Source organism: Astyanax mexicanus, chromosome 12 (genome assembly GCF_023375975.1).
Source record: "Astyanax mexicanus isolate ESR-SI-001 chromosome 12, AstMex3_surface, whole genome shotgun sequence".
Classification (NCBI taxonomy): domain Eukaryota; kingdom Metazoa; phylum Chordata; class Actinopteri; order Characiformes; family Acestrorhamphidae; genus Astyanax; species Astyanax mexicanus.
In genome coordinates, this window is record NC_064419.1 from 4,990,001 (window position 1) to 5,005,371 (window position 15,371).

The 15,371-nt window shown below is 39.7% G+C and overlaps 1 protein-coding gene across 3 annotated transcripts in view; it reads right to left on the reverse strand.

Moving 5' to 3' along the window:
• zgc:92140 (uncharacterized protein LOC447854 homolog) overlaps positions 1–15,371 on the reverse strand; it is a 48,442-nt gene that overhangs the window by 13,017 nt on the left and 20,054 nt on the right. For all 3 annotated transcript variants that reach the window (XM_022670189.2, XM_049485799.1, XM_049485800.1), the window contains exon 2: positions 13,206–13,327. In XM_022670189.2, coding sequence (XP_022525910.2) covers positions 13,206–13,296 — 91 coding nt within the window. In that variant the 5' untranslated portion in view covers positions 13,297–13,327. The remainder of the gene's footprint in view (positions 1–13,205; positions 13,328–15,371) is intronic.

The following is a 15,371-nucleotide window of genomic DNA, read 5'->3' on the forward strand; positions in this document are numbered from 1 at the left end:
AATTAAAGCAAGAAACCGATGGAAGAACAGAAGAAGAACAACAACCAAATTTCTGATTCCTGCCAGAATTGTTTGTCTGTTCTCGGGGTAGGAGATATGGCTCTAAAATAATATCATTATATTTCATTTCATTTAATTTCATTTCAGAGATAACGATACTCTTGTCGATATAACAAAACACTAAATTATATTGATGGCCTTTCCATCAGCACATTGACCAGTGTTCATCAAACCTCACTCACAAGATAAAACCTCACAACTTATAAAAGGCATGAGGGTTCCCAAGCCATTCCCTGAGGAAACACGCAAGTATAGGAACAAGCAGAAGAAGACCAATCAAAAAAAAGAACAGTGCACCTGCATAGCCAAGATAGCAATGAACATCTGATGGTTGACTGTTGACAGGGTTTTAATTAGCCAGTGGCGCACCTGTGTTTTCTGTTACCTTATCACCACACCCATCAGCTGAGGGAAATTCAGAAACAACATAGCTTTTTAAGAGAGGCAGGGAGAAGGCGTGAAAATAGACTGTTTGCAGGGTGTAAGATAGCAATGAGCATCGCAATGCACCCTGCACAGTGTGAAAGATAGAGCTGAAAACTACCAAAGTTTTTACAATTAGGGCTAAAAAATTTAACTAATAAAACAATGGTGTAAACATACAAACAATATGAATATGGTGTCAATAGTAACAGAAATGCCCAGTAAGTCATGTGACATGTCATAGTGTACACAATAATATCATTATAACTTTACAGAAACAATATAAAAATACCCTTATTTTTTAATAATAGTAGCATTTGGCCTGGAAAGAGGTTCATTGTTTGCTGTGAAGTTTCAAAGCTACTTAAAACATTATGATACAATTTGGTTGTATTTGGTTCATAAAATTGACACATAGTTCATAGATATTTTTTTTCTTCTGAATGCTTGAAACTTAATTTGTTTCAGTAGTATGTTCTTAAAATAAATGTATGTTCCCTGAAATATGATATTATTTTAGGGCCACGTCATCCACTCCACGATTCCCAACCACAATCAAAAGCCACAACAATAAAACAAAAAGTGAAAGTAAACGCTTTCTGAGCCTCGTCCAATGACTTTCTGACGTTCTATAAGCTCTGGAATCTCAAGAAAGTCCAGTTTGTCTCGATGACAGTTGGGAGGTTTGTCCTGATGCTCAATCCAAACACATCAGGAAGAGCTTTAAATATATTTACACTGACATGCAAGGTCATGCAAAGTCCCATGAATTTTGCCACGTGCCATGGAAGCTAAAGAACGCTGTACAGACCTGCAGGACATGCGTATGGGGTCCCCTGCTCTGAATGTGGATGTGATTTCTGCCAGAGTTGCTTAATCACTGTTTACATGGACATTTCTAGCCAGACAACACCGGTCACAATCATTACGTTTACATTTATGGTATTATATACAAAACCGCTTCATTTTTTTACTTCAAAATATCCATAGCTAGTTTGTAAAGACTAGGATCAAGATTTACACCAAGCCTTTATAATGTTTAGAACAATAGAAGAAATTTTTTTTTTTCATTAGTTCATTTTTTTTCTGTTTTTCTGTTGGTTATGGGGGATATATGAGGTCACAATATGACTGCCTAAAAATAATTTCATTATTTTGTTCTTATGTCTTGATAAGTCGTGGCAACACTTTAGCATATCATTCCTACGCCTTAATTTTTTTTTTTTTTACATGATATCACCCTAATGGCTCCATAATGTGCCATAATGTGCCATCCCACTCAGGCTAACATTAGTGTAATGCTGACGCTAATCGTCATGCTCCTGTATCAGCTGCTCCACACACACACACACACACACACATCACAAGCAGCACACACACTCACACACAAGCACAAAGCCCCTGTTCACCACTACTGCCTCATGCTATGACCTAAGAGACAGCACTCCCAGTCTCCCTCTCTCTCTTTCTCACAGTTCAGCTCAGTGCCTTCCTCGCACGGCCGTCTTCATCTGCACACACACACACACACTGATGCCAAACTGCTTCATGATACTATTACTGCTGCAGGCTGATAGAAATCCCCTATACTACAATATTCAGTGTTATACAGTATCATTTTCTACTCATACAGGAAATATCATGCTTCATTTACAGGGAAGTTCGTGGCAAGTAGGAACACAGACCAGTCACTCTGGCAGAATATCTTTAAAACACTAAATATTTTAAAAGTAATAGCAGAATTAGTAGAAACTGCATTAGTATTAGTAATCGGATTACTAGTTCTAGTAATACCAGCAGTAGCAATAGTAGTAGCAGAAATATATACATTTAATAATAATAACAGTACAAATATTCAGCGTAATAGCAGCAGTAATAACAGTAGTAATAAAATAAGAAATGATAGTAACAGTAATCGATAGAGAGAGAGATAGATAGATAGATAGATAGATAGATACAGAGACATAGAGACATAGAGACATAGAGACATAGAGAGATAGAGAGATAGAGAGATAGATAGATACTTTATTGATCCCAGAGGGGAAATTCTAGTAGAGTAGTAGTAGTCGTTGTAGTGATAATATTAGTAGTGGTTGTAGCAGTAAAAATATTAGTTGTAGTAATAACAGTAGTAATAGTAGTAGTAGTAGTAATAATTGTAGTAGTAGTGGTTGTAGCAGTAGTAGTGATAATGATAGTAGTGATAGTGATAACAGTAGTAGAAGTAGTAGTAGTGGTTGTAGCACTACTGTAGTACTATTAGTTGTAGTAGTAATAGTATTATTATGTGATATCAGTAGTATTAATATTAGTACTAGTGATAATGGTATTAGTAGTTATAACAATAGTAAAAATTGTACTAGTAGTAGTAATAATGGTCGTAGCAGTAGTAATAATTTTTGCAGTAGTAGTGATAATGATCTTAGTTGTGATAACAGTAGTAATAGTAGTAGAAGTAGTAGTAGTAGTGGTGATAGTAGTGGTTGTAGCACTACTGTAGTACTATTAGTTGTAGTAGCGATAATAGTATTATGTGATATCAGTAGTATTAATATTAGTAGTAGTGATAATGGTATTAGTAGTTATAACAATAGTAAGAATTGTACTAGTAGTAGTAGTAATAATGGTAGTAGCAGTAGTAATATTTTTGCAGTAGTAGTGATAATGATAGTAGCAGTAGTGATTGTAGTGGTTGTAGCAGTAGTAACATTAGTTGTATTAGTGATAACAATAGTATATGTTAACAGTAGTACTACTAACAGTAGTAGTGATAACAGTAGCTATATTGGTTGAAGTAGTAGTAGTAGTGATAGTAGTGGTTGTAGCAGTAGTAATATTAGTTGTATTAGTGATAACAATAGTATAATATGGTAACAGTAGTATTACTAATGGTAGTATTGAAAACAGTAGGAATAGTAGTGGTAATAATAGTAGTAGTAGTGATAACAGTAGCATTATTGGTTGAAGTAGTAGTAGTAATGATAGTAGTAGTAGTAGTAGTAATGGTAGTAGTAGTAGTAATCATAGTAGTGATAACAGTAGCATTATTGGTTGAAGTAGTAGTAGTATTAGTAGTGATAGTAGTGGTTGTAGCAGTAGTAATATTAGTTGTATTAGTGATAACAATAGTATAATATGGTAACAGTAGTATTACTAATAGTAGTAGTGAAAACAGTAGTAACAATTTTAGTAGTAGTGATAACAGTAGCATTACTGGTTGTAGTAGTAGTGATAATGATAGTACTAGTGATCATGTTGGTAGTAGTAGTAGTAGTAGTAGTACTAGAGATTGTATTGAAATTGCAGGAAAATGCTAGTAATATTAGTAAATTGAATAGTAGTAATATTAACAGCAATATTATACATATTTATTTATACAGCTATTTTATATTTTATAGCAGTAAAAGAAGTATTAATAGTTGTAATAAAAGCTAGTGTAGTAGTAGCAGCAGCAGTATTAATCGTAATAATAATAATAGTAAACTCACAAAACTTTACTGGTAGAGGCGTGTCAGAGTACTGCATAAAGCAGTCATATAACACTGATAGCAGAATGCTGTAGAGTATATTAAGCTTATTAATTATGTAAAAGCAATAACAGTCTGTTCTCTCCATCTGTCAGGGGAAAAAAAAAGGAAAAACAGATATATACTCTGGGTCAGTTTCCCGGACAGGGTTTTTTTTTTCAGAAGGAGTAAAAAAAAAAAAAAAACAACAATACTTCAGTCTGTGTAGCTGTGTGGCTACACAGCTACACAGCTATGTCTGAGTATTTTTGGACATGTTATAAAGAGCACTACTAAATGCTGTGTAAACAATTATAAGTGACCAATAAAGAAAGTCCCTCGCTTTTTCTCTCTTTCGATTTTCTCTCTCTCTCTCTCTCTCAGCGTGATGGAGAGTGAACAGCGTGGCACAGGAACAAAGGTAAATAGCTAAACACTCGATGATTCATTAACAAACAACTTGACAGGTTTCGCATGGCCTCAAGACACACAAGCATTTCTGAGGCTGAAGATCAAACAGGCAGGAACATTTCGCTGCAGCCAAACGCCTAAATCTCACCGGCGTCGACAGCCAGGAGAAATGTGGTGTTAATGCTAACGCTAACAGCGCTGTTAGCGACAAAACATTAGCTAAACATTCCACACTCAGGAGGGTGATCCACTGCTATTTACTGCCCCACACACACACCCAAACACACCCACACCGACACACATTATAGTCTTAGTCAACACTTATTTAGACCTTCCAGTTAGCTAACTCGCCGCTAAAGTTAGTATGTTAGCTAGCCCGTCACTAAAATTAGTTAGTGTATTAGCTAACTTGCCGCTAAAGTTGGTATGTTAGGTAACCCGCCGCTAAAATTAGCTAGCTCACTGCTAAACTTTATGTGTTAGCTAACTTGCCATTAAAGTTAGTATGTTAGCTTGCTCGTCACTTAGTTCTCTTCCTGGTAGCTTAGCTAACTCACTGGTAAGGCCAGTATGTTAGCTAGCTTGCCACTACCCTTGGTTCTCTTCCTGATAGCTTAGCTAACTCACCGGTAAGGTCAGTATGTTAGCTAGCTCGCCACAACCTTAGTTCTCTCCTCGTCACATAGCTAGCTCGCAGCTAATGTTAGCTAGCTCACCGCTAACCTTAGTTTTCTTCCCGGCAGCTTAGCTAACTCACCGGTAAGGTTGCCAACTTTTCGAAAATTAAATAACGGTGGATGGGGGGGGGGGGGTTGGGGGTGGGGGGTGGGGGGGTGGGGGGGGGATATATATATTCTCTTGCTAATATATATATTTGACTTTTTGAGTTGATAAAAAAAAACTTTAATTTTGCATCAACAGCAAAATAAATAAATAAATAAATAAAATAAAATAAAATAAATAAATAAATTGCACTTTTGACTGGTAATCTATATCTGTGTGTATTACAGGTTTATATCTAAATTCTGCTTTTATTCCTAAAATTCTGTGATTCTTTCTTTGTTCTCCTCATCCCGTAAATCATCGAGCCCCAAAGTTGGACGCTGCTAAGCTCATTTGCATAAAGTTAGTCCAGAGTGAGCAGGGAGTGTGTGTGTGTGTGTGTGTGTGTCTCTGTGTGTGTACACTGTTCACACTTGATATTACAGCAGGTTACGGCTCGCTTTGTTTGGAGTAAATAATCCAAAAAAATGCAAATGAGAGAGTCACATCTTTGCTGATAACCACAACCACACCCAGTCCCCCCTCCCCCCCTAAGCCCCGCCCACCACTGCCAACTTCAGACCACATCTAATCACACCCTGTTACTATTCTCACTCACTGCTGCCCGTCGTGTTTTTCTAAGAGCACTTTTCCTGTCATTGTGTGTGTGTGTGTGTGTGTGTGTGTGCGTGTGTGTAGAATGAGTCAGACTAGCACAAACATGTACAGGCGTGAACATGAACACACACGAACACACACGAACACACACACACACACACACACACACGGGTGCAGTCTGACAAGTCAATGTGAGTGTATGCGATTTCTATTTATGGATCGTTTGATTGGCAGTCTGGATGTACACAGAGAGAAGGAAAGAAAGAAAGAAAGAAAGAAAGAAAGAAATAGATAGATAGATAGACAAAGCAAGAGACAAAAAGAGACAGATAGAGAGAAAACAGAGAGAGACAAGAGAAAGATAAGAGAGAGAGAGGGAGAGAGAGAGAGAGGTACAGACAAAGCGAGAGACAGAGAGACGGACAGAGAGATATTAAGAGAGACAGAGCAGAGAGATGGAGAGAGAGATTGATAGAGAATCATCTTAATCTCTCTCTCTCTCAGTAAGAGAGAATCATCGATCAACTTCTCTCTTTCAGGTAAAATTGACCACCCTTTTCTTCAGCACACACAAAGACACAGTGGAACAGAAGTTCATGACCCAATGCTTTCATTCAGAGCGCGAATGTGAAAGAAACAAAATGAGAGAAAGAGCACAAGAGTGAGACAGAGAAACAGTAAGTCATCTACCATCTTTTCCTTTTAGCTAAACACACACAGAACAGAAGGCCATGACCTAACGTTTTCATTAGGAGAGAGAGAGATAGAAAGAGAGAGAGAGAGAGGCTGAAAGTGATGGTGTAAACTTAGTCAATAAAGGAAGGAAAAGACGAGGAAAAGGGAGGGAGGGATACTGAGTACGGTGTGTGTGTGTGTGTGTGGAGGGGGGGTTTGAGGTGAGGGAGTGAAAAGGAAAAGAAGGAAGGAAGCAAAGAAAGCTAGGCCGTGCGAGGAACGACAGATATGTGGAGGGAGGAGAGATAAAACATTGTGTATGAGAGCTGGATAAGTGTACTCCTGTCTCCTCCCCTGGTTTCTGCATCCTTCTGAGTGAGAGAGACAACAGAGAGAGACAATGAATAATTATTTTAGATTTAGTTGACTATTTTAACTTACTTCCTTTATTCAACAATCAATGTTTGAATATTATTTATTTTTTCTCTCTACAAACTGTATGGTTATTTATTTTATTACTGTTATTATTATTTTCTAATATCTGTTGACTTGAATTATTAATTGCTTTGTCAACAGTGTATGTAATTAGATTCATGACAATAAAGCACCACTGAACTGAACTGAGAGAGAGAGAGTACAACAGTACAACTTTCACAATGAGCGAGAGACAATAGAGAGAGACAGAGAGAAAAAGGGCAAAGAGAGAGATAGAGCGAGAAAGAGAGAAAGAAAGACGGAGAGACAGAGGGAGGAAGAGAGAAAGAAAGACGGAGAGAGAGCTACAGAAACCAGGAAAGAGGAGAGGAGTTTGACTCTCAGTCATACATAATGAGTGAAAACGAGAGAGAGAGAGAGAGAGAGAGAGAGAGTGTGAGAGAGAAAGTGGAAGAGAGAGAGAAAGACAGAGAGGAAAAAGGTCAAAGAGAAAGATAGAGTGAGAAAAAGAAAGAAAGACGGAGAGACAGAGGTAGGAAGAGAGAAATAAAGACAGAGAGAGAGCTACAGAAACCAGGAAAGAGGAGAGGAGTTTGACTTTTAGTCATACATAATGAGTGAGTGAAAAAGAGAAAGAGAGAGACAGAGAGAGACAGAGAGAGAGAAAAAAAAAAGAAAGATGGAAGAGGAAGAGAGAGACAGGAATACGACTCAGTTAATCAGCTCTCGTACACAATGAGTAAGAGACAGAGAGAAAAAGAGAGAGACAGAAAGAGAGTTGCAGAAACCAGGAAGGGAGAGGAGTTTGACTGTGAGTGAGAGAGAGAGATAGAGAGAGAGAGAGAGAGAGAGAGAGAGAGAAAGAAAAAGAGAGAGAGGTAGAAAAAAGGAAAGGTAAGAGGAGGTTAACTCTCACTCACTCATACTCACTCCTGTCACTGTGTGAGTGAATAAGAAAGAGACAGAGAGAGAAAGAGAATGAGAAAGAGAAAGTGTGTGAGAGAGAGAAAGAGAGAGAGATATTCAGAAACCAGGGGAGGACTTTCACAATGAGTGAGAGACAAGAGAGAGAGAGAGAGAGACAGAGAGAAAAAGGTTAAAGAGTTAGAGGGAGGAAGAGAGAAAGAAAGACAGAGAGACAGAGGGAGGAAGAGAGAAAGAAAGACAGAGAGACAGAGGGAGGAAGAGAGAAAGAAAGACTACAAAGAGAGAAAGAGCTACAGAAACCAGGGAAGAGGAGTGGAGTTTGACTCTCACTCAGTCACATACAACAACAGAGAGACTGTGAGTGAGAGAGAGAGAGAGAGAGAGAGAGAGAGAGAGAGAGAGAGAGAGAGAGAAAAAGATATTCAGAAACCAGGGGAGGAGAGAGGAGTACGGCAGTACGACTTTCACAATGAGTGAGAGGCAAGAGAGAGAGACAGAGAGAGAAAGGGCAAAGAGAGAGATAGAGCGAGGAAGAGAGAAAGAAAGACTACAAAGAGAGAATAAAGAGAGAGACAGAGAGAAAAAGGTTAAAGAGTTAGAGGGAGGAAGAGAGAAAGAAAGACAGAGAGACAGAGGGAGGAAGAGAGAAAGAAAGACTACAAAGAGAGAAAGAGCTACAGAAACCAGGGAAGAGGAGAAGAGTTTGACTCTCACTCAGTCATACTCAATGAATGAGTGAGTGAAAGAGAGAGAGAGAAAGAGAGAGAGAGAGAGGGTGAGAGACCTCAACTTCTGCTGTTAACCATATCCTTAAAATACACACACACACACACACACACACACACACAAAGACTACATTTCCTGTTGACCTTTTAAACCATCATCTGCGTGTACACACACACACACACACACACACACACACACACACACACACACACACACACACACACACACACACAGTTGCATGTTTATGTGCTGATACACAAATACCAATAAGTGTAATTCCAGAGTGAAGCACTCGACTTACACAACTTCCTCAAACACACCCCCCCCCGTCTCTCTGTGCTATCCGGCATCATCTGGACCCGATACAACTCCACCATGAATCCATGAATGTGAGGACGGCCAGATCCCGCACGCTCTCCTACAGCAGGTGTGAGGAACTCAGCCTCCTCACGTCTCACTGGCTATTTTCAGTCTCCAGAGAAAATATCCGACTTCACGGTCTATCAAAAGGGGTCAGTACATCTAGTCTCAGCCTCACACTTCACCCACAGAGATACAGGAACCGTCTGATATCTGCACAACGCCAAGCTGGACACAAAGAGCTGCAACTCAGAGTCAGTTATATCATCACTGGCCAGACAGGAGGATCTGCAAAACCCTGGAGATGCAACAGGATAGGTGTAGTGATAAAGATTAGAGCTGTCAATATTAATACATAAATGCACGCAATTAATCTGGAAACTTTAATGCGTCTGTGTTTTTATGCAAATTGAGCCCGGTGACACATTAGCAGTTTTATTTAGCGATTGAACACAGCAACGCTTACTGCTGAGTTCTGAAGGTAGACTTTCTTCTCTCTCTCTCGCTCTTACAGACAGCTGATGTAAGTTTCCTCTTTTTTAAGCTGTTAAGTGTGGAATATGGAGCTAAACTATCGTTTATTTCCTCCATTAAAACTCCTATTTCCTCCATTAGTAACTCGGCACATTACAATACAATTCTAGTACAAAAAGCACTAAACTACCCTGAGATATTATAATATAGCAAAACTATATTGATATATTGTAATACAGTAAAACTACCATGAGATATGATAATACAATAAAAAAAGGATCTTGTCTTGACCCTAAAAATACAAAAATATAGTTAAAGTACCAGCATTTAAATTTTTATCTATAATTTAATCACAGAATATTGTTATGATAAATATAATTTTTTTTTTTAAGAATTAGCAATAATACAAATCCAGGTGTTTCTAATACTAATTATTTTATTCCCAATTTTAAAAAAACCATTATCAAAAGCCTTTAAGTCTTAAAAAAAAGAAAAAGTGTGAATAAGCATAATCAAAGAATAAATCACAGAATTTCATTGTGATTAATTTGATAAAATATTTTAACCGATTCACATCACTGATTGCAATATATTGTGATCCTTTTAACCACCATAATGTCTAGTTTTAAAGCTCCACTGATCATATAGGAGCATATTTTAGTTCTATTATAATAACAGACTGTAGTTCTGTATCTGTTTCTCTGAATACTTTATTATTATCCTCCTCCTTTTCTCACCCTGTTCCTTAATACTTAAAACCCCACAGGAGAGAAAACAGAGCAGCTATTATTATTATTATTATTATTATTATTATTATTATTATTATTAATTGGGTGTTGGGTCTTTGATTCTCAGCACTGCAGTGATTAGCACTGGTAGGCATGTTGGTGGTGTATGAGGTGTTAGTAGTGTGTTGTGCTGGTTGTAAGAGTGGACCAGACACTGCAGCAGTGCTGCTGGAGTTTTAAACACCTCAGTGTCACTGTTGGACTGAGAATACTCCACCAAAAAAAAAAATCCAGCTTTGTAGTGAAGTATGGCTAATTAAATAGAACTCCCTCAAGCAGATAAACAGAAGCTGTGGAGAAGTGGAACTGTGTTCTCTGGAACGATGGTACTCCATCCATTACTTTTGGGATGAGTTGGGGTGCTGATCATGTGTTAAATGTTGGTGTGAAGTTGTGTAATCTCGCCAGTCTTCTTTCCACTCTCTCTAAAGTCTTCTAATTGTAACAAATAACCCATGAAAAGCCCACGCTCTTCACTACTCGCTGCACAAGAACGTTAGCGTGCCTGGAACACCACAACCTCACACTTCTTTTTATGTAACGGCAGAACTTACTCATCTCTAACAAAAGAACAGTCCCACTGTAGAAACACTCAATGTCTCCACAGACATTTAAATGATTTAAAAACTCCCATCAGACAGAGAGAACAATACACCGAACTGAAATAATGACAATTCTGACAAGTCAGCGGCACAACACACTGAATTATAACGTATTGTTATAACATATTGAATAACAGAAAAATAAACCTGCATTACCCGTGTGCACCTACAGAGGGAGCTCTTCACACTGCATACTGTGATCACGTAACTTGTGAACAAGACTGGAGGTAAAGCGAGGCAGAGTACAGCCCTATCTAAAAGGCATTAGTGTTTCAGGGGGATGTCTGTAAAAAAAAAAATATTGCACACACTATTCTTCTCAGTGATAAAACTCTTGCATCCGGACTGCAATTAAAAAAACAAACAAAAAAAACAGGAGGATCAGTGAGTTTTTAAGCTTTTTTCAGTCATGTGACATTAGTAGTGTTCAGTAGCTCCTCCATTTCCACTCACTGTTGTGTTTCTGTCGTGCATCTCCGTGGAAATGTGCGCCCAAAATGTTATTACGTTGCAAGGAGACGAAACTCACAGATGTGCATCCAGACAGGACTAATTTAGCCTGTAATTTTTTTAGAGGACGTCTGAGAAAAACACATACTGTACATGGTTGTTCTGGACTGAAATAAATTCACAGATGACCCCCCCCCCCGCATAAAAGAGAAAATTACCACAGATCCCCCTCAGAAACTAATCCTGTCCGGAAAAGGCTTAAGGTAGAGATCCACAGTCAACACACACCAAACTATTTCTCATCCTGGGAAAAGTGCAAAAACAGTGCAACCAACAAAATGCTTTAAAAAAAAAGCCTTTAGGACAGGGGTGTCCAGACTTTTTTTGTTGGGGGCCAGAGGGAGAAATATATTTGAAGTCACGGGCCACAGACTCTGTAATAAAACAAATAATGAATTATACCACTTTAAATAATACTTTTTTCCTGATTACTTTCATTTACACACCATTTTACTTGACTTATCTTTATCTTTGACAGTGTTGTGTAAACTTAGATTTTTCAAATTGATGTTTAATTTCATGATGTCTCTTAATATAAAACTCCTTAATTACGGCAGCTTTTAGACTCTTTGGCCCGTTTTTCTGCACTAGAAATGCGCACTCTCTCCGCTTTTAGACTCTTTGGCCCGTTTTTCTGCGCTAGAAATGCGCACTCTCTCCGCTTTTAGACTCTTTGGCCCGTTTTCCTGTGCTAAAAATGCGCACTCTCTCCGCTTTTAGACTCTTTGGCCCGTTTTTCTGCGCTAGAAATACGCACTCTCTCCGCTTTTAGACTCTTTTGGCCCGTTTCTCTGCACAAGAAAAGCGCACCCTCTGCGCTTTTAGACTATTTTGCCCCATTTTCTGCGCTAGAAATGCACACTCTCTCCGCTTTTAGACTCTTTGGCCTGTTTTTCTGCGCTAGAAATGCGCACCCTCTCCGCTTTTAGACTCTTTGGTCCGTTTCTGACACCTAGCGTTCAAACTTTGAATCTCACATTATAAAAACCTGATTAACAGCGGGCCAACTTTCATTCTATTTCTAAAATACCTCACGGGCCGCTCCAAAAAAGAAAACGGGCCGCAAATGGCCCGTGGGCCATAGTTTGGACACCCCTGCTTTAGGACCATAAACTAACTAAATTAAATTCTTTATTTAAGTTTCCATCAGTATCAAATTATCCAACCGCTTTATCACACATTGCATTGTTTGGTCTAAATCATACACTTCCAGTTTATGCTCAACCGAGACTTGAGCATTAGTTTTATATTAGTTGTTCTGCAATATATATAATGCGATTTAAAAAGAAAAATACATGCAATAACACCAAATTCTGCTAGTCATGCTCTTAATAATGCAATATTGTCATTACACAAATGACACTGCACGTTCTGCAATGTGACAACTGTACATTTGTACACTGCATTATTGATTCTGAAGTGACTGATTGTGCAGTCCTGGAGAGTTTGAGCGCGAGGGAGAAATGCACTCCAGTCATCACACAGAAACACAAAAAGGACAGCCTGATTTCATGGTTTATTTTAAAGGCATGTTTTGTGTGTGTGTGTGTGAGTGTGTGTAAGAGTGTGTGTGTGTGTTGGGGGGTTATGGGGGAGGCTGGGGAATTGTTCAAAGATGGTTCCCACACTCCGAGACAAATAAGAGTGAAATAAGAGTATCTCTGTCTGTGGGTGTGTGTGTGTGTGTGTGTGTGTGTGTTTGTGTGTATGTGTGTGTGTGTGTAAAACCTGTTATAATGTTTTCACTGCTGTGGGCTGTTTGTCCATACCCGTGTGTGTAACATGTAAACAGGTTCCTGTTGCTGAAGGCCTTCTGTGTCTATGTGTGTGTGTGTGTTTTGATGTGAGAGAGAGTATATGTGCGAGACTCAAAGTGTGTGTGTGTGAAAGAAAGAAAGAAAAAGAGAGAGACAGAGAGAGAGAGTAACCTGTGAACAGGTCTCCGTTGCTGTAGGCTTTTCCTCGACCCTCGTCTTCACTCGGCACGGCCGACACCTGTTTCGCCGAGGTGCAGCCCATCCTCACTCTTTCCACACACACACCATCCCACCTGAGAGAGAAAGAGAGAAAGAGAGAAAGAGAGAGAGAGAAAATCAATAGGCAATAGTCTATTCTAGACGTTATGAGCTTTGATGCAGTTACACCTCTTCACAGTTACACCTCTACACAGTCATTAACACACAGCACTCAACCAACACATACTGATGAGAGGAAGCAGCCAATCACACACAGTGTAACGCCAAGCTCAGACTACACAACATTTTTGTCCCTCCTGATGTTTACTATGCCGGATTAAGCGGTTATCTTCGTTTTGTGTCGTACGCTGGGAACTGCCAACACTACACGTTCGTCACCGACCAATCATTGTCCACATCCGTAAGTTCGTTGGTTGATTTTATTAAAGGTGAGGTGATGAAACTCAGAGATGTGGAACCAGATGGCACTAAAATTACTGGAGGACCACGGAGTTCAGCGAAAAACAGTAGATAATTTAGCCTGTAATTTTTTTTAGAGGACGTCTGAGAAAAACACATACTGTACATGGTTGTTCTGGACTGGAATACAATCACAGATGACCCCCCATAAAAGAGAAAGTTGCCCCAGGTTCCACTGAGAAACTAATCCTGTCCGGAAAAGGCTTAAAGTAGAGGTCCACATTCAAGACACACTAAACTATTTCTCATTCGTCACCGACCAATCATTGTCCACGTCCTTGCGTAAGTTCGTCGGTTATCGCGGCAGAGGAGCATAGAATCTGACAATCATGGCTACAGAAGCGTTTGTGACACGGTAGCGCTTCTGTGCTCAGAAAAAAACGCAAAAAGAAGTGGAAGAAGCGACTGTGGGCTCGTTCCTGGGGGACCCAAAGAGGACATCACGGGCTTTGTGTAACTTACTCCAGAAAGAACATGTTTAGATCTGTGCGCCACAGAACGCTCTGTCTTCCTATTGGTCCTAACGCTCGGTCTTCCTATTGGTCAGCGTCAGGGAGCAAAAATTCTAACATGCTAGTCTTTTCGTCGGACGCACCAACTGGGTTGCTATTTTTTTTTAATACATAATTTTATTTCAAATTTTTCCCATTTTCTCCCCAATTTTGCACAGCCAATTACCCAACCCACTTATTAGGGACCCCCCCCCCCCCAATCACCAGTAATGCCCCAACACACCAGGAGGGTGAAGACTAGCACATGCCTCCTTCGATACATGTGAAGTTAGCAGCCGCTTCTTTTCGAGCTGCTGCTGATGCAGCGTCGCCGAGTAGCATCACAGCGCACTCAGTTCCGATACATCAGCTCACAGACGCCCTGTGCTGTGGACATCACCCTAGGAGTGACGTGGGGAGAGAGCGACGAAGGCAATTTGTCGGCTGCAAAAAAATCAGGTCAAAATCGGGCTAAAATCGTGTAGTCTGATCCGGGCATAAGGCATTGACCCAGGACTGAATGCCAATGGGTAAAGTACACCTGGGATAAGTGGCTAAAGAACAAATTTCCTGATTTTTCCAAACGATTCCTTTAAGAAGCAGGAAAGCCATAAGCAGCCATATAGAGTGACGTGGGTCCGAGAGAAAGAGCGGCCAGCAGCTACTGAACTCAACTCAACATCACTGTCACTGCACACAAACACAGCCAGGATGAGCCTAACCAGAGCGCTACATGCTCTCCATCAGAACTTCAGCCTTATAATCCTCACACTCCTTACAATCCTGATTCCCAACACACACACACACTTTAAAATAACACACTGCTACCCACTGGCCTCGGCTTTAAACCTCGCAACAGTGCCTAGTAAGGTACAGGCCCATTGACTGCCTACTAAGGTACAGAAAGTAACTTTGCATTTCCCTACACTGACTTATACTCCCCAGTACTTTCCTACACTACCCAATCCTACTCTATACTTTCATACACTACCCCTTTCTTCCTTGGGTTTACCTGCTTTGAGATCCCCTGTTCTGCAATTGGGTTCAACAATTGCAAACTTTATTGCTGACCCCTGCCTTATACTCTCTATAGTACCATACTTACCTCTACTTCTCTAAATGCCCCTACACTACACCATACTACACCCATGTATTTGACCTATAGACC